The sequence below is a fragment of the Paramormyrops kingsleyae genome, chromosome 1 (assembly GCF_048594095.1).
Source record: "Paramormyrops kingsleyae isolate MSU_618 chromosome 1, PKINGS_0.4, whole genome shotgun sequence".
Classification (NCBI taxonomy): domain Eukaryota; kingdom Metazoa; phylum Chordata; class Actinopteri; order Osteoglossiformes; family Mormyridae; genus Paramormyrops; species Paramormyrops kingsleyae.
In genome coordinates, this window is record NC_132797.1 from 45,223,014 (window position 1) to 45,242,683 (window position 19,670).

Genomic DNA, 19,670 nt, shown 5'->3' on the forward strand with positions numbered 1-19,670 from the left:
GGTTTAGGCTGGGCATTCAGTTTTAGGGCAGAAAAATAATAATAATAATAATAATAATAATAATCCTAAGAAAAACAATAATGGTCCATAAGGACTTCGTCCTTTGGACCCTTAATAATAATAATCCTAAGAAAAACAATAATGGTCCATAAGGACTTCGTCCTTTGGACCCTTAATAATAAAAGAGAAAAATCCTAAGAAAAACAATAATGGTCCATAAGGACTTCGTCCTTTGGACCCTTAATAATAATAATAATAATAATCCTAAGAAAAACAATAATGGTCCATAAGGACTTCGTCCTTTGGACCCTTAATAATAATAATCCTAAGAAAAACAATAATGGTCCATAAGGACTTCGTCCTTTGGACCCTTAATAATAATCTTAACAAAAACAATAAGGTTCCATAGCACTACGTGCTTTGGACCCTTAATAATAATCTTAACAAAAACAATAAGGTTCCATAGCACTACGTGCTTTGGACCCTTAACTAGAAACTGCAAGCAGTTACTAAAGGGTCCAAAGCGTAGGACAATCGGACTGGTAGGACAGTAGAGGAATAAGGGCAGAGATCCGGCGGCCATGGTAGTAGAAATTTAGACAGAATTAGTCAGCCATAACAGGATGCATAATCAGCGTAGGTCTAATGAGATATGACTATATATGTTACTGGATTTGGCACGACATAGTGAATTTGACTGGCAATAAAATTTAAGTGTAGGACAAGTAGGACAGGAGATATCGACCAAAACGTGTTGTGGGGCGCAACGGCGCCCCCCTCTGACTGACTGGGATGGGTCGGAGAGGCTGAGTAGTGGGTAGCAATAGGAATCTTACTGCCAAATTTGGTCGGCCTAGGACTTACGGTTTAGGCTGGGCATTCAGTTTTATGGAAGAAAAATAATTATAATCGAACCCTCCGGAGGAGTGCCTGAGCCCATCTGAATGGCTTGGTTAATAACAAAAATTGAAGCTTCATTGACCGTCATGTGGAAAACGCCTTTACATCTCCACAGCTTGCTTTACGGAGAGCATGCTGTGCACATCGGGCTGCCTAGCTCAAGTACCCACCGAAGCTGGGTTTGAACCGGCGACCCTCTGATTACAGGCACATGGACTTAACCCACTGCACCACACGCTGCTTTGGGTAAGATTGGTGGGATCGGTAGACACCTTGCTACCTGATCTGGTAACTCGTTTTAGCTGAATTAGCCTAGGTTGGTCTTAGACATATATAACCAGTGGCTGCTTTGGACCCTTAATAATCTTAACAAAAACAATAAGGTTACAAAGCACTACATGCTTTGGACCCTTAATTTACAAAAACAATAAGGTTCCATAGCACTACGTGCTTTGGACCCTTAATTAACAAAAACAATAAGGTTCCATAGCACTATGTGCTTTGGACCCTTAATAACAATAATAATCTTAACAAAAACAATAAGGTTCCATAGCACTATGTGCTTTGGACCCTTAATAATAAAAAAATAACCTTAAAAACAATAAGGTTCCATAGCACTACGTGCTTTGGACCCTTAATAGTAACAAGATTTATTCACTAAAGTTTCTAAAGACTATGTATGTTATATGTTGACCTCTGTGAAAACGATCTTTTGAAAGAGGCAGCTGATGCTTGAAATGCTTCTGTTAAAATTTGACAATTTTTAACATTAAAAAAAGCGTTTCGGGGAACAAAAGATTACTGTTATACTAATTAGTCAGTGTCACTGTAGTAATTCATTACTTTACATTTTAAGAGTTTGGTTAAGTTTTTTGTCAGCGAAATTTGTTTTTAATTGTATGTTGAAGGTTTGCTGCTGTATGTTTCAATAGTTAGGTCTGTATAATTTAGCGTAAAGAAATAATTTCATAAAGTGGTAAGCTGATTAAGCATTAATTCAGAATAGCCGTGAAGAGGCGTTTTAGTGGCGGCCATTTTGTTTCTTGGTTTCTCTGAGGTAGGTTGACAAATAGGCAGGGAGCTGTATTTACAGTTTTGATTGGCTGACGTACGTGACCACTCCCAGGTCTCAGTCATAGGAAGGCTCCTGCCTCACATTTGACTTCTAGTCTTGCAACAGGTAAGAAGCTACATATGTGTAATGTTATGTTTTTATTCGTTTGTTGATGCTTTGCTGTTTTTTAATTGTAGTTGGTTTATTTTGTGGTAAGGTTTTAAAAAAATATTTTTAGTTCGGTCTTAGGCAGTAGTGTTTGAGCACTAATGTAAGTGTTTGTTTCTGTAGTGTTAAATGCGCCACGAAGAGCTGTGGCAGCCATTTTAGGTGTCTTGTATTTGCTAAGCATCTTCACATATACGGTCTTTCAGTAAAATATACTTTTATTCAGTTTAATTTTGTTTGTATAGCGCACTGTCAGAATATTAAATTGTCTGAAGGCGCTTTACATTATCCCTGTTCATATAGGCCTATGTTTTAAAGTAATATATTTTGTAATGCAGCCGATGGATTTGGCAGCAGTAAATCACGTGCAAGTGACCAAATTAATTTTGGTGCAGAAGCGCAGAGTGTGTTTTAAACGCTGTGTGTCTGTGGCATGTCGTAGTTTTATGTTTTTAACATTTATAACTACGGTAGACGTATTATATTGAAGTAGTTTTTAAAACCTGAATTGGCTCCTACTTTCTCTCCTGACATGGATTAGGTGGTCACCCTACATGTATCCATATTAAGGATAACTACTTTAATGAAAGGCTCCCCCTACTATGCTAAATTGTTTGGTTTGTCTTGTACTTTTACTAGTTGGTTTCTTTGATTGAAAGACTCATCCAGCTGTTTCACTTTAACATTAGTGACACATGCATGATTATAGGAGACTGACCAATCAACACACAGCAAGAACTCGGTGCTTAACTGAGATCCAGGTCTTTTTAATTGAAATGGTTAAAATGGTAGTTTGCAAATCCTGTCATAGCTCGTAGTGTCCCTCATGACATGGATTGGGTGGTCACCTTATCAGTGGTAGATTTATAAATGCGATAGTTGCTGAGATGCATAAGCGACTACCGTTGGGAAATATGTGTTAGATACGCATTCTTGGTACAAGTTGTTGGTTTGTGACCAACAGTAAACGCATCTTACAGTCAAGTTTTTTTTGTGTGTTTTATTTTTACTTTAAAAGAGAAAATAGTACTGAATGCAGATGTGTCGACATTAGCCTGCTTTTGAAATATCTGTATTTATTGAAGTGCATAAAGACTTGCATATAGACATGAGTGGAAATAGACTGGTTTTCTGAAAATGGCAGTTTCATTAACTTCATTAATTAAATTATCATGCTAAACGTCTGTATTTTTTATTTGAGACATACTGGTTGCTTGTTTTGCAAGTATGTTTTCCAAAATGAACATATGTAAAAGTTAATTTAAGTGTGTGGAACAATGGTCATTATTTGGTGATAATTTTTAAGTTTGTATTTTTAAGTTGTTTATTCTTTGTTATTGGTCATTCCATGTCAAATCATCAGTTTTGGACCACCTCATCACGGATTGTAATGAATGCTGATTTGGTCAGATGAGTAACTCATGAAACTGAAATTTAGCGTGTCTTAGATCAGAGGGAGGGAGATTTAAGCAAACAGTTTTAACTTTTTTGTGGGGGGGGCGGTGGAGTATGACTGCATATATTTACCTTAATGTAAGCTGCACAGAAATGGTACTCATATTGTTTTAAAGCTATTGTCCAGCTGTATAGATTGAACAAATTTATATGCCATCCCCATATGAATAATTGCTGTGTAATAACTGATTAAAATGGTAGGTTTTTTTGGTGTTGAATTTCTATTTCAAAAGTGGTTATTTTTTTCCTACAGTTAGCTCATAAAAAAATTTGGATTTTGAGTTGTTGCTGAGATACGATTACTTATCTGAAATGTGTATCAAAACCACAATTCCTCACAATGCTGTTAGCTTTGGGGGGTGGGACACCGTCAGGATTCATGGTGTTCATGGACAGCAGTCAATATAACAACTGAACTAATCACCAGAACATTTATTTTATGAGATATGTTTGTCTGCTTTTCAGGTGGTTGATGCAACATATTTTCCGATGTGCGCTCTCTGTCCGCTGGTGGGAATGTGCTTGTGTATGTCCGCGCATGTGTCTGTGCGTGCGCATCAGAGCAGAAGTCCGCCATGCACAATACAGAGAGCAAAGTTAAAACTTTCTGTCCCTCAATATTGATCAAAGACATGCCCAATTTCAGTTTCATGACTTGATTATCTGACCAAATCACCATGCCAAGTGTCGTTGAAATCAGTGACGACAAGGTCCGAATGTCTGATGATTTGACATGGAATGACCATTATGTTCACCATGGCTATAAAAAAGGTTTAATTGGACATTAAAATGTTCTGTTTGATCTAATTTGTCACTTATGTTAACTCCTATATGCAATAAGCTTCCTTAGTTTAATGCTCGCGCTTTTAGTACTGATTCGGTTATTACCATTATATTTGGGCAAAATCAGTTAAATCTTTCTATAATGGTTAATCACACCAAAAGAGCTGTTGAACTAATTAGATTTTTTTTTTTATCATAGTGTCGCAATATACATCGCAGAAATAATAAATATTGTAATGTGTTTTTTTTTCTTTCCCCTGCAATATTGTGCAACCCTAACCAGCATGAAACAAATCTGTGTGGCTGCATAACGTCCCAGCCATGTTTTTTCACTGTATTTTTGTCAATTTGACTGCTGTGGCTGGATCTTAAAGTGAGAACCTAATTTATCCTTTTTTTATTTTTGTTACTAGTTATGCAAGTTGATAAAGTTCATACCAACCACACGGCTATGATTGTTACAGTGGAAAATGTTTCTGTATGTGTATGTGAAGTTTATCACACTGCTGCGTATACTAATGAAATGCTTGTACAATAAATGCACGTCAGTCATTAACTGATGCATGTTGTCTTTGTAGACTTTGAAGAGCTGTCGCATCAAAGGTGAATATTTTGAAGCCTATGTCTTTATCACCAATTATGTTTTAGCTTAGGTCAATCAGCTTGAATGACCTTAAAAGGCATATCAAGTTTACATGTTTTCAACAAAGATGACTGTTGGGAAATGTTGACGCAAAGAAACTTGGTTGTCTTTTTTTCTCTGCAGATTTCTGGTGGACTAACACACTAGAGAAGACAAAGTGATAGGCGGTATGCTTTGTCCACTTGGAGAACCCTGCATTGCTTGTTCATGTCATACTATTTAACTGCATAGATTTGCTATAGCAGTAGAAATGTATTATTCTAATGGTAATTATCTTACTGCTTAACACGAAACAGCTGTGCCATTGTGTGTTGCATAGACATTGGATGTGTAGTGAGAGAGAAGCTGTCACACAATATGAGAAATGGCCACAATACTAATTTTAAGCAGCCAAAGTGTATTTGTATCGATGGGATTAGAAATCTGTAGGTCTTTCAATAAATTCTATTAGACTGACGGGACAAATCGGCATACATGTGAAACATTTAGGTCACTGGGTGTTGAGGCAAAACTTGCTGATGTGTGTGATATGGATGTTTGGCAGTGTGACTTACCTGTTGTAGTGTTTACTGTCTCTGTTTTAAAAAATCAAGTCATGTGAGACAGATGTATTATAGGTTAAGGAGTGTAAACAGGGCAGAACGTTGTTGGTGTAGAGTCTCACAGAAGACCACCATTGGAACCGCTCCTGACAAAACACATCCATGTATATGCATTTGACATTATGACTGCAAAGTAAAGTTGGAATGAGGTGTTTTGTATTTTTTCTTCTTTTTTTTTCTCCCTCCTGTTCATCTGCAGATGCCTCGCACCAAGGCATCCCGCCGTTCAGCAGCAGCGAAGAAGAGGCTAATGGATAGGCGTCGAGCTACTGCTGGTGATGTTGTGGCTGAGACTGTTGACGGGGTTACTTCTATTCCCCAACCCAAAAAGGAGCTGACCGTGACTAATCTGACGAGCCACAACCAACAGCCTGACCCCGCTGCTGCTGCCCTCCATGTCGTGGCTATGACTGATGACGGGGTTATGTCTTTTCCCCCCTACCGGAATAGCAAAAAGATCCCGACTGTGACTTTCCCGACTAGCCACGACCAACAACCCGACCAGGCCGCACAGCTGCGGCCTGTGTCTGTCATGGCTGCGACTGATGACGGGGTTACGTCTTTTCCCCCCTACTGGAATACCAAAAAGATCCTGACTGTGACTCTCCCGATAAGCCATGACCACCGGGTTCCCACCCTGGGTGCCATTTGTAGGACTGATGACGAGTTGTTTGTGCCTTCTCTTTATAAAGAAAAGGCTTTGACTGATGACGAGGTTTTGCAGCCGCCTCAAAAAAGAAGGGCTGCTGCTTTACGACCATCCATTCGACCATCCATCCGACCATCCATACTGGCATCCAGAATGCCTCCTTATCTGCCTCATTTCATTATGCCTTCTAATCCGACACAGTCTATTTTGCCTTCTAATCCGACACAGTCTATTTTGCCTTCTAATCCGACACAGTCTATTTTGCCTTCTAATCCGACACAGTCTATTATGCCTTCTAATCTGACACAGTCCATTAAGCCATGCAAAATGGTGTCTATCTTGCCTCCAGATCCCCCGGATCAACAGCAGCATGTGAACCCTGTAACTGTACCTGTATCCCCTCATTTTCCTCAGGCATCTACAGTGAGAGGCTCATTCCATCAAGGAGACCGACGATTTGGAGTCAATGGCAACAAACAGTGTGTGGCTAATAGTTTGATGGCTATGCTGATGTGTAAAATAAAGAATGTCTTAAGCTGGTTGGTCACAGACCTTGATCAAGTGCTGCTGAACGGAGACAACCTCTACAGTACCATCAGAGACGCTGGGAGAATTCGAGATGCTTCTGGGTATCTGTTTGTCAGAGATCTACCGACAGAGTACACATTGAATGGTGTTACATTTGCAATAAAGTACCATGATGACATGTTTGTTGGATTGTTTGGCGTGAGCAAATATGGAGATATGTGTGATGTTCTTATGTCAGCTGATGCAGCGGTAAGAAGAGTATTCTCACAGTATGATGCATGTCTTTTTACTCTTAAAGTAAATACATGTGCCATCATTAAGCAAGGGTCATGGTATGTGGTGATCGACTCCCATTCCCGACGAGGAGATGGAGCAAGCGACGCATCAGGCAGAAGTATATTGGTGTGCCACTCTACCATAGATTCTTTGCTAGACCATGTGAATACCCTAGGACTATCTTTACATGCAACAGGGGAACAGTTTGAGATTACAGCTGTGAGTGTGACTAGTCGAAGCATCCTGCACCAGCATCCAGATGGCAACTCCCCAGTCACCAGTGTCAACCAGCGTACCAACATATCAGACCATCCAGACGACAAATCCTCAGTGACCAGAGTCCAGCAGTTTGCCAGAATGTCAGACAGCCAATATGGTGTGGTAAGGCCAAATGTGACACATGATGCAGAACCTGAGGTTGATGTCCGTGTGAACAATGAAGGTGATATAGTTTTTATCAGTGAGCTACGCAGTGAGCAGTTTCTGTTCAGTCCTTTGACAATCCAGCAGCAAAGAAGGCTTTCCTGTAAGCTTGGTGTGGTGTACATTGATCATGGCCATGTAAACATGGATGCAGAGTTTCCAATGGGTGATCCTTGCAGAACGGTGCCAATCACTGGTGATGGTAACTGCTTTTTCAGATCTCTGGCTTTTGCTATTACTGGAAATGAGAAAGAACACAGGAAAATTAGGTGTGCTATTGTTGCTCACATACTAAGAAATGAATCCAGGTATGTTGCTTGTCTTAGAGATGGTCACTCTTCTGTCACTGAGTATGTCACTGCATCACGGATGAAATATGTTGGTACTTGGGCATCTGAGGTAGAGATTCAAGCTGCCGCTGATCTGCTTGGTGTGGATATTTTCACATACTCTGACAACAAATGGTTGAAGTACTCCACATGTATTGGTTCTGATCAGAGAGGTATATACCTGAAACATTGTAATGAGTCACATTATGAGGTTGTAATTTGTGTGAAAGGGCATGACACTGAGGGTTGTGCAACACAATGCTCTGAAATGGATAACACACCATCTGAAATGGCATCAAGTCGACGAAAACTTGAACGAGAAAAAAGACGGTATGAAGTAAGTATGGTGTACAAGGAGGAACAACTTGAGAGAAGCATAAAGCGCTACCGTGAGGATGAAGTGTACAGAGAACGTGTTAAACAGTCAAGTATAAGTAAGTATGCAACAGATATGGGGCACCGCAAATATGTACAGCAGTCAAGTGTGAGCAAGTATGCAACAGATGATGGACACCAGCAACGTGTAAAGCAGTTGAGTGTGAGCAAGTATGCGACAGACGTTGAACACCAGCAACGTGCGAAGCAGTCGAGTGTTAGGAAATATGCCACAAATGTTGAACACCAGCAACGTGCGAAGCAGTCCAGTGTAAGTAAATATGCCACAGACATTGAACACCAGCAACGTGCGAAGCAGTCAAGTGTAAGTAAATATGCCACAGACATTGAACACCAGCAACGTGCGAAGCAGTCAAGTGTAAGTAAATATGCCACAGACATTGAACACCAGCAACGTGCGAAGCAGTCAAGTGTAAGTAAATATGCCACAGACATTGAACACCAGCAACGTGTGAAGCAGTCAAGTGTAAGTAAATATGCCACAGACATTGAACATCAGCAACGTGTGAAGCAGTTAAGTGTTGATAAATACAAAACAAACAGCGATTTTGCTACTGCAGTAAAAAAGCGAAATGTTGAGAAACGAACTAAGCAGAAGGATAAAAGAACAGATATTGCGTATGTGATCGAACAATTTGGAGAGAAAATAAATACAGGCCCTGTATACATTTGCTCAGTGTGTCATCGAATGTTGTTTAAACACCAAGTTGTGATATGCAGAAAAGATGAATACTTAAAAAAATCACAAGGAGTTGCATTACTGGCAATGCAGTGCATAACTGACACATACTTACACAAATGTATAGATACTTGTTCTGATGATTGTAGCAGTCTGTTGGGCCCTACAGGTTCATTATGGATTTGTCACACATGTCATAGAAAGATTCTTGATGGGAAAATGCCAGCAGAGAGCGTTGGAAACTGTCTAGCTCTAGACCCAGTTCCTCCTGAGTTGCAGTGTCTAAATACTCTGGAACAACATCTGATTGGTATTCATATTCCTTTTATGAGAATTGTGTCTTTGCCAAAAGGTGGACAAAATGGTGTTCATGGTCCTGTGACTTGTGTCCCGTCAAGCATTTCGAATGTAGCTGAATCTTTACCAAGAGTGAACAATGATGACCTTATGATCCGTGTGAAGTTGAAGCGGAAGTTAACTTACAAAGGGCATTACAAATATGAATTTGTGCATCCAGAAAAAATAAAGAAGGCTTTGGTGTATCTTACAGAGAATAACAAATTTTATAGCAATGTGCAGTTCAATGATGACTGGATTAATCCCCTGCAGAAAACTGAAGTGCCTGGAGATGTAAGTGACATACATGCAGATGAAGAGCGTAATGAAAATAACATGGAGGATGAGGAGATGGATGAAACTCTGCATGATAGACAACAACATGGCATGTACATGGATACGTGTCTTCAACCTGTCGACATAGCACAAGAGGTGTTGGATCAACACTTTGATGGAATCATGTCTATGGCACCTGCAGAAGGAAACAACCCAGTGAGGCTTCTAACTGATGAGTCAAATGAAGCTAAATGTTTTCCAGTCCTTTTCCCAAAAGGAACAGGCACTTTTCATGACAGAAGGAAGGGAAAACTGACACTGTGTAGGTATTTAAATACAAGAATTCTTAATGCAGATGGACGTTTTGGGAAAAACTTGGACTATATATTTTATGGGCAGTATTTGTCTGAGCTTCAGCAGGTTGTGTCAAATGTGTCAATTGCTGTGAGAAAGGGCTATGATGCACGGGATAAGTGTCCTGTCACATCAGAAACTTTGACAAATAAGGAGTCTCTACAAAAGATGTTCAATTTTGATGAAGGTTATAAATTTCTAAGACCAATCAGAGGCACCCCTGTTTTTTGGCAAAGTGTTCAGAAAGATCTGTTTGCAATGGTAAGACAGCTTGGTATTCCCACATGGTTTTGCTCATTTTCTTCTGCTGATTTACGCTGGAGAGAACTTATGACAGCAATCTTCAAACAAGATGGCATAGATGCATCAAGTGCTGAGCTTGACTGGTCAGAAAGGTGTGCACTGTTGAAAAACAATCCTGTGACAGCTGCCAGAATGTTTGATTATCGATTCCACTGCTTCCTAAAAGATGTCATCATGTCAGAAGCACAACCCATTGGCAAAATAGTTGATTATTTCTACAGAGTAGAATTTCAGCAACGAGGATCACCTCACACTCACTGTTTGTTTTGGGTGGAAGATGCGCCTAAGGTTGGCAAAGATGATGAAGATGAGGTATCAGCTTTCATTGATCAATATGTGACATGTGAAATGCCAGAGGGTGACGATGAAATGCATGAAATTGTATGTAGTGTACAGCAACATAGTAAGAGGCACTCAAAAACATGCAAGAAAAAAGGGAAAACTTGTAGATTCAATTTCCCACGTCCTCCAAGCAACAGAACATTTGTGTCATCATGTAAACTTGGAGATGGTGAGACAGATGGACAGCCCCTGAAAAAAGAAGTAGCAGACGCTATCATGAAAAAAGTGAAGGATGCTGTACTAAACCCTGAGGCCAACTATGACTCTGTTTATTCCTTATTTAGTACAATTGGTATCAGTCAGGATATATTTCAGGCTGCGTACTCAAGAATCACAAAGAAAACTACCATTGTTCTTAAGAGGAGACCATGTGAAGTGTGGGTCAACCAATATAACAGAGACCTTTTACGCTGTTGGAATGCAAACATGGACATTCAGTTTGTGGTTGATGCATATTCATGTATTGTGTACATCATTTCCTACATTTCCAAAGCTGAGAGAGACATGGGACTGCTACTGGCAAATGCTCAGAAAGAGGCCTCCCAGCAAGGTAACCTTGATGCAAAAGAAGCTCTTCGCCAACTTGGCAGTGTTTTCCTGCACAATCGTGAAGTTTCGGCCCAGGAAAGTGTTTATCGTCTGACTAACATGAGGTTGAAAGAGGGATCGCGAAAGGTGCAGTTTATACCAACCGGAGAAAATGTGGTAAAAATGAGCCTTCCATTGAACGTCATACGGAAGAAAGCTGAGTGTGAGAATGAGGATGAACAAGGTATTTGGATGAACAGTATCACTGATAGATATAAAGCCAGACCAGAAACAAAAGAGTTTGCAGTAATGTGCCTGGCGAGATTTGCATCTGAGTACAGAATACTATGTAAGTCTCAGAGCTCATGCCCTGGAAGTGTGCAGTTGGACAGAAAATTAGGATTTGTGAAGAAAAGGACACGCACAGAGGCAGCTGTTGTTCGGTATGCTCGCTTTTCACCCACAAAGGACCCAGAAAAATATTACCACAGCATTTTGCAACTTTTTCTGCCACATTATTTCGATGCACAATTAAAACCTTCTACTTTTGGCAGTTACCAGGAATTCTATGAGACTGGTTGTGTCAAGGTCTTGGATGATGAATTGCATTCAGTGAAACTGGTTGTGCAGTCAAACATGTCAAGTTTTGAAAAGGAATCACATGCAATTGACAAAGCTGAAGAAGACTTACAGCAGCATGGTGTAATGGAAGATGCCTGGGCAGAGATTTGTCCGGAAACTGAACGTGAACGGCTAGAGTGTCTTGCTAGCAAATCCAACACTACACCAGAAATGAGAGAACAACGTGATGAGATACCAGATTTGTTACCAAGGCCGAGGCGCTATATGTTGCATGACAATCCTTGTGGTATGTCCAGGCAGGAAGCACTGGCTTTGCTTCGCTCACTGAATAACAAGCAGTCTGAGACTTTTTACAAAATACGAAACTGGTGTTTACAGAAGGCACGTGGTGAAAACCCAGAACCATTTCATGTATTCATATCTGGACCTGGAGGTGTGGGCAAGTCGGTCTTGATCAAAGCAATACATTATGAGGCAGCTCGTATCTTGCGTCAGTTGTCACAAAATCCAGATGAGACACACGTGTTACTGACTGCTCCAACTGGGGTTAGTGCTTACAACATCAAAGCTGCAACAATACACGCCTGTTTCCATATTGCAACGGACGCAAAGCTGCCATATGAACCACTTGGAGATGAAAAAATAAATTCATTGAGAGCTGAACTGGGAAACCTGCAAATATTGATCATAGATGAAATTTCAATGGTCGATCACAAGCTGCTTGCATATATTCATGGCAGATTAAGACAAATCAAACAAATTGGAGATTATTCTGCTTTTGGAAATGTCTCAATCATTGCTGTTGGAGATTTCTACCAGCTTTGTCCTGTGAAAGGGAAAGCTTTGTATACTGAGGGTAAAGCTGTTGATCTATGGCAGAATCATTTCGCTATGGTGGAGCTGACTGAAATTATGAGACAGAAAGACATGCAGTTTGCACAGTTGCTGAATCGGCTAAGGAAACGCAAAAGGGGTGATGCAATGCTGGAGGAAGACATTGCTATGCTGAAACTACGTGTGACAGGTGAAGGACAAGACAGTACTGGTCTTCATATTTATGCAACCAATGATGAAGTTGATCAACATAACTACCATATGCTGCGGAAGATCTGCTCAGACCATGTCATCATTCATGCTCAGGATTTTCAAAGGGTTGCTGCAACTGGCAGACTGGAAAAGAAACATGGACATCATGCTAATGTTCAGAAGACATGTCTCCCCGAATCACTACATGTAGGTGTCAATGCACGAGTAATACTTCTGAAAAATATTGACGTTTCAGACGGCTTGGTAAATGGTGCATTTGGTACAGTTAGTGACATCTGCTTTGATACTGATGAGGATTTTCCATCAGAGATATACATCACATTTGACAACGAAGCAGCTGGAAAGTCACTCAGGGGAAAGAAGCCATGCCTAAAAGCAGGGTTGGACAAAGCTACACAAATCAAAGCAGAGGAGGAGAGAGTGACAAACAGTGGTGGAACACGACGGCAGTTTCCATTGAAATTGGCTTGGGCTTGTACAGTACACAAGGTACAAGGTCTGACAGTGGATAAGGCTGTTGTATCACTAAAGAAGATATTTGCAGCTGGACAGGCATATGTAGCATTAAGCCGTGTCACTTCTCTGGAAGGCCTTATAATAGAAGACTTTAAGGAGACTGCTATATATGCAAAACAAGACATTGAGACTGCAATGCAAAGCATGCCTGCATTTATTGAGCCCGTCATGGAAGTGCCATCATTATGTAAGATTTTACTGCACAATGTTGAAGGACTTACATGTCACCTGGATGACCTAAAGCAAGACAGAAGGTATATGGAAGCTGATATCATCTGCTTGACAGAGACATGGTTAAATTCAAAGGAAGACACAGAAGGTGTACAGCTGCCTGGATTTTCATACCATGGGAAACCCAGACATCAGGCATATGATGGTAGTGATGCTTTCTTTGCTGAACTGAAGAAGCAACAACATGGTGGTGTGGGTTTGTATTATAAAGAACATACCAACTGTACTGTGACTGATGTACAGTGTGTCAACATTGAGTGTGTGCAGTTCATTGTGGGCCTACTAAGAACAACAGTCTTGGTACTATACAGACCACCCTCGTATAATCTGGCAATCTTTCAGAAGAACCTGATGCAGTTGATCACTCGGTTGGACAGTGTGGAAGGTGGGAAAATCATCATGGGCGACTTCAATGAAAATCTTTTGCAAGTAAGTACAATTGCTAATTTCATGGAAGAACATGGGTATGCTCAACTTGTGAAAGAAGCAACCACTGGGAAAGGCACTTTGATTGATCATGTGTATGTGAAAGACATTGTGACTAACGGCATCTCTGTTTCAGTAATGCCGACGTATTTCAGCCATCATGAATGTATAGTGCTACATCATCTATAAGAAACTGTATAAAAAAATATGAAAAAATTTGTCATGCAGTAAATCATTTGACAGTAAGTACAATTGCTAATTTTATGGAAGAACATGGGTATGCACAACTTGTCAAAGAAGCAACCACTGGGAAAGGCACTTTGATTGATCATGTGTATGCGAAAAATATTTTGACTAATAGAATTTTTATTTCAGCAATGTCGATGTATTTCAGCCATCATGAATGTGTAGTGCCACATTATCTGTAAGAAACTGTATAAAAGACATTATGAGTAAGAAACATAAATTTTTTGCTGCAGTGATAGTTTTCTGGGGTGCGTCAGCCTCAGGAGGCTGGCACTACGACTGGGGCTAGGGCTGTACTAGGGGCGATTGGCAGGGAGGCTTGGCCTGGTGCCAAGCTTTGGGGGTTAGGCCTGGGGCTGGCCGTCAGCGGCTACCACTGGGGTTGCCGGTAGGCTGTGGGGGGCTAGGACTAGGGCTGGCCTTCAGAAGGCTGCAACTAGGCCTCAGAGGTTGGCAGTGGAGCTGGTGTTTCAGGGCTTGGCATTTAGCCTGAGGCTGATGTTGGGCTTTGGGGGTTGGGGTCGACCTTGAGGGGGCTGCTGCTGGGCCTGGGGCTGGCACCATGCTTTTGGGGGCTGCGGCTGGGCTTCAGGAAGCTGGCACTGGGGCTGAGGCAGGGGGTACTAAAGCTGGACATGGCGGCCTGTTGCTGGGGATAAGTCTGAGGTGGGCTGCTTGGGTTACCACTAGGCATAGGACTAAGGTTACGGGAGGGTCACTAGGGCTAGGCATAAGGGGGCTAGGATGGGGCACATGGTACTGGGGGTTGGTGTGGGGGCTAGGGGAAGTTTAGGACAGAGCAAGCAATGTGGTCTTTGAAAAGGGAGGTAATGTGCTCTGTCAAGTACCTCACAACAGCAGTATCCCAAAAATTTTAAATGCTAAATTTTTTAAAGGCTAATCTTAGAGGAGGGGTGTTGGGCTTAAGCTTCTTGGAGAAGGGGCCTAGGGCTAGGGCTGGGTGGGGAGCAGGGGAGGATGGGGCACCTAGCACTGGGGGTGGGTGTGGGGGCTAGGGTAAGATTAGCATGAACGAAGCAACATCGACTTGGAAAAGGGAGGTAATGTGCTCTGTCAAGTGCCTCACAACAGCAGTATGCCAAACTTGTTAATGTCATGAATTTTCCACAAAAAAATAAACAATTTTAGATGTCCTGTGATATAATTCAGTATTTATTAAATGCATTGTTGCCTATATAGAAATTTTGTGTTGTGGGCCAGTACAGTGCACTGAACCTCTTTACAAAGCACCACACACTTGGAAAATGTAAATGTATAGTTGCTTATGTAACGTAGAATATATAATTACAATGAATTAAATGTAAGGAGATGAAGAAGTACCATCAGATGTAGACACTACCGAACTAATGTCTTGTACCACAAAACGTGCTGAAAAGACACAGAATTTCACAAAGCAAGGCTTTGATTGAAAAGAATGGTGAGAGGGTGAAGAGGCACAGACATCTATGGGCAAAGGTAAGACCATATACTGACATGTCTCTGTATAGTGTCGTAGAGTGTACTTTCACACTGTAAAAGGAAATGGACATATGTACACTGACTGTATTATGGCATTATGTATATGATGCAATTTTTGTAGTAATGTGTATGTTTTGTGTGTTTCTTGAAACAGCTAAAATGAAGTAACACTAAACAGTCATACATGTGGATGACCTAAGATCTAAGTGGGAAAGCTGGGCAGTGAGTGTGAGACATTCATCTAGACACAGTGGATGTGCCATGACTGGGTGGGCAAAGCAAAGGTACGTGAGTGACAGTTTCTCACTTAACATGAGCATGCTAGTTAAGACATACCAGTTTGCAGTGTATGAGCTTATAAATTGGGTAACTAAGTATTGTCAGAAATCCCTACTACATTGTTATATTTCATGTTTTAACCTGCCTTCTATGTATAACCTCAGGTTACTAAGGCACAACTGTCATGTGCTTCCCTGATGATCAAGCCAACACACATCTGTCTGTTGAAGCTCTGCTATACTGCATCACACTGAATGCTGCATAGCCAGAGGAGCAGACACTGACCTTGTGAGTTTGCCTTTTTCAGACATTTCTTCCTCTTTGGTGTAGTTCTAGTTTTACTCTGTCAGTGTTTGTCTAACTTACATGCCAGTTCATGCTTTTAATCTTTTCCAGCGCCTGCTGTTGATGACACTGACCCCATGCCCACCACATCAACTTTCGTTAACACATCACACTGCCTGGTACGTTGGAACAATGAGATGGGCTGGCCTGGTGAGTTTGCCTCTTTGATGGATTATTTTGTCTGTGAAGTAGTTTCACTTTACAACTGCAAGTGTCTGATTGGCTGACATGCAGCTTTCTGGTTTTACTCTCTTTTCCAGTGCCTTATCTTCATATCAGTGACACCGTACTCACCACATCAAGTTTCCCTGCGCCCATTTTGTCGACAAGCAAAGCGTTCTCTAAAGGACTCAGAGACTGGACACAGACAGTATGAACTCTACACAGATGCCTGAAGTGAAATGCACCAGAAATCATCTCCACACACTATAGTCTGACAGCAAAGGTACTTTGAGTGAAATGTGCTGTTGCTTGTGGATGTTTATTGCTATGATGTCTCACAATTTTTCTTGTAGTATTTATTGAGTTATTTTCACTTTTACTCTGCAATAACAAAACATTAATGATGTGTTGTGACAGTTCTGTAGTACATAATATGTCATGTAATTTACAGTCATGATGCCATGGTTAAATTGATGTCAAAATAACGATCCAGCTTTGTTTGTGATGCCTGTGTTGACTTACACCAAATTGTATATTCAAAAGAAGATTGCCATGTAGGGAGTTGTGTAGTATATATATATGAGTGCTACTATCACACTTTGTGGTCTTTGTACACTGTGTATGTAAGAATGGCATACACATCATATGCGAAATATTATGTCAATTGTGCTGGCTCAACTATTGTGGCCTCAATGTACTTTTTCAGCCTCCTCAAACAATGACACAAACCTAAATGTTTGGTTAAGACAAATGTAGCCAATTGCAATTTTACAATGTGTATAATGTGTTTTCTATTATGTCTCTAATGAATAATAATAAATATTATAATCATTAATACAGTCATCATTCTTAAGCATGTTAAATACAAATGTAAATGTCAGAATAAATTTTAATTAGCAGGCAGTGAAGAAAATACGCATACAAAAAGTGCAGTTGAACCCGGTTATGTTGCCGGCCTAGGGGATTGCCAAAAAGCGTCGAGATAACCGATGATCGAGATAACAGAAAACCAATATGGGGGCAATATACCATGTTGACATATGCTTGAAATTTATTTATGTGCGTTAATAAATGAGAATGTACATGCACTGGTTTTTGGTGTTTTTTTACACAACAGCGTTGCCGCGATTTGTTTGCTGACGCGATTGGCATGTTATATAAATGTACATACATGTTGGCTAACAACAAAAGGCATATGTGCACCAACCAAAAGCAGACATTTACCAGTATATAATAAAAACCACCGTCGATTCTCGATAGAAGCCTTTAATTATATCATCCAACATTGCAAACACAAAGATCGCTCACAAAATCACATAAAAACCTGTGGGGTGTAGTTCGTTGTCACAAAAAGCAAACCAGTGTCAAAATCAAATTCACAAGTCATTTCGCTCTGACAGCTCTGAAAAGTATCGTACACGCAATTAATATGATTTCTTTACAAAGTCTAAAATGCTTTGTTGCTTTTTGCCTTTGACAGTCTACTTGAAAATAAATGCTTCGATATTACTTATGCTGTCTAAAACAGTTTCATCCCCTGCAAAAGAACCATACCGTCGATTTTTTGTAGCATTTCTATCACCTCACTGGCAGAGGGAATTTGTTCCAAATCTTCGTCCGCATCTTCTTCATCTTCGTTGTCATTGCCGCATGCGGATATGCTTGGCTTTGGTTTTGATGGGGATTTACCTAGATCGCGTTTAACCGCTGCGTTGTTCAGCAAATTACCATGCGAATGCGATTTGAATACGCGCTGTTTAGCACGTGAGATACATTTTAAAAAGCTGGCGATTAGTCACAGGGATCGAGATAACCGATGTTAAGTGGCGATTTTGGCCCTCTCTCAGGCTCGAGATATTAGGGTTCGGCGACATAAAAGAATCGACATAACCGTTTAGAAATGCTAATGCAAAGAGGGAATTTGGCGATTCCACTTCAAAAACATCGACTTAATAGGGTTGGCGAGTTAGCCGAGGTCGAGATAAGTGGGTTCGACAGTATTACAATGCCCTGAGCAACATTTAAGAAAAAACACACTACACTATAATGACATTCTATAGTGACTGGCCATAATGTATAATATGAACCTGCTGTATGCATGCATTAATGAAATACAGGACGAACTACACCTGCTGGCCAATCTATAAAAAAAATCCAAAAAAGTACAATATAAGTAGAGCACCATCTCCACCTACTGGCCAATTCAATACAAAAAAGCGAAAAATCTGCAATATACACTGCCTGGTTTATAAATAAAATCTGATAATTTTCTGAGTCAAATAGCAGAAAAATGAAAGGAGCTTAAAATATGGACTGAGGTGAAGGGAAAGTCAACAAGTCTTTGAAGGTATTATGAAGGATATTTCAGATGAATTAGCCAAGGTAGGTCTTAGACATATTAGGACAGCGGCTGTAGCACCCCCGTTTGACCGATTGCCACCAAACTTGGAAGGTTTTTCTGAAGTCTAGTAACACAGATGTGCGTTAAATTTTGTGAGGATTGGATGAAGCATGCCAGAGATATAGCTATTTTAATGAAATGGGCATGGAAACAGTGTGGCCAGCAGGTGGAGTCAGCGCTCCATTTTAGAAATTGTATTCAATACTTTCAGGCCTTCTTATGTGTAAATTAAGTCTGATAATGTTCTATGAGGCAAATCGGTGAAAAATGAAAGTGAATAAGAAATATGGACTCAGGTGAAGGGAAAGGTAACAATTCTTTCAAGGTTTTATGAGAAATAAGGACATTTCAGCTGAATTTGCTAAGGTGGGTCTTAGAAATATATGGACAGTGGCTGTAGCGCCCCCGTTTGACCGATTGGCACCAAAATTGGAGGGTCTGTCTGAGGTCCCTTACTATATTAGGCCGTCAAATTTGATGAGGATTGGCTGAAGCACAGCTGAGATTTAGATGGTTGATTGAAATGAGCATGGATATGGTGCAGGTTTGTTGTAGCTCGTGGCCATAGCGTACAGGTCAAGATATTTTTTATGAATTATCCATAATGGCAATGTCCTGATTGATGTACTACCAGAATGACCTACTTGGGCTGGACATTGTAGAAGTTACAGTAATATGTTATTTATTAAGTTTTTAAACATCACAAGGGAATGAAAATGACTATCATTGGGCATTGCATATGTCTTGATTTGGCATGACTCACAGAACTGGCAGTACAAAATATTTTAACCAGCAACGTCACTAGAACAGAAATGAGATAAATGTAAGTTAAACTGATTTTCAAGGTTTATACAGACATGTTATGTTGTTGTAGCGCCCCCGTTTGACCGATCGGCACCAAATTTGGAGGCCCCTTCCGGACTACTATTGTA

At 40.5% G+C, this 19,670-nt stretch overlaps 1 protein-coding gene across 1 annotated transcript; it reads left to right on the forward strand.

Annotated features, from left to right (window-relative positions):
• Positions 1–2,011: 2,011 nt before the first annotated feature.
• On the forward strand, positions 2,012–9,267 carry LOC140590848 (uncharacterized). The gene is made up of 6 exons (XM_072712249.1): positions 2,012–2,080; positions 4,939–4,963; positions 5,127–5,170; positions 5,805–7,031; positions 7,311–7,439; positions 9,238–9,267. The coding sequence occupies exons 4-6, from the start codon at positions 5,805–5,807 to the stop codon at positions 9,265–9,267; spliced, it is 1,386 nt and encodes a 461-aa protein (XP_072568350.1). The 5' UTR covers positions 2,012–2,080; positions 4,939–4,963; positions 5,127–5,170.
• The last annotated feature ends 10,403 nt before the right edge of the window (positions 9,268–19,670 follow it).

Excerpts from the sequence above, each read along its gene's own strand:
- LOC140590848 (XM_072712249.1), top strand. The coding sequence starts at position 5,805 with ATGCCTCGCACCAAGGCATCCCGCCGTTCAGCAGCAGCGAAGAAGAGG. Across the intron at positions 7,032-7,310 it reads TTATGTCAGCTGATGCAGCG|CATCCAGATGGCAACTCCCC; the intron begins GTAAGAAGAGTA and ends ATCCTGCACCAG. Across the intron at positions 7,440-9,237 it reads CAGACAGCCAATATGGTGTG|GTGGACAAAATGGTGTTCAT; the intron begins GTAAGGCCAAAT and ends CTTTGCCAAAAG.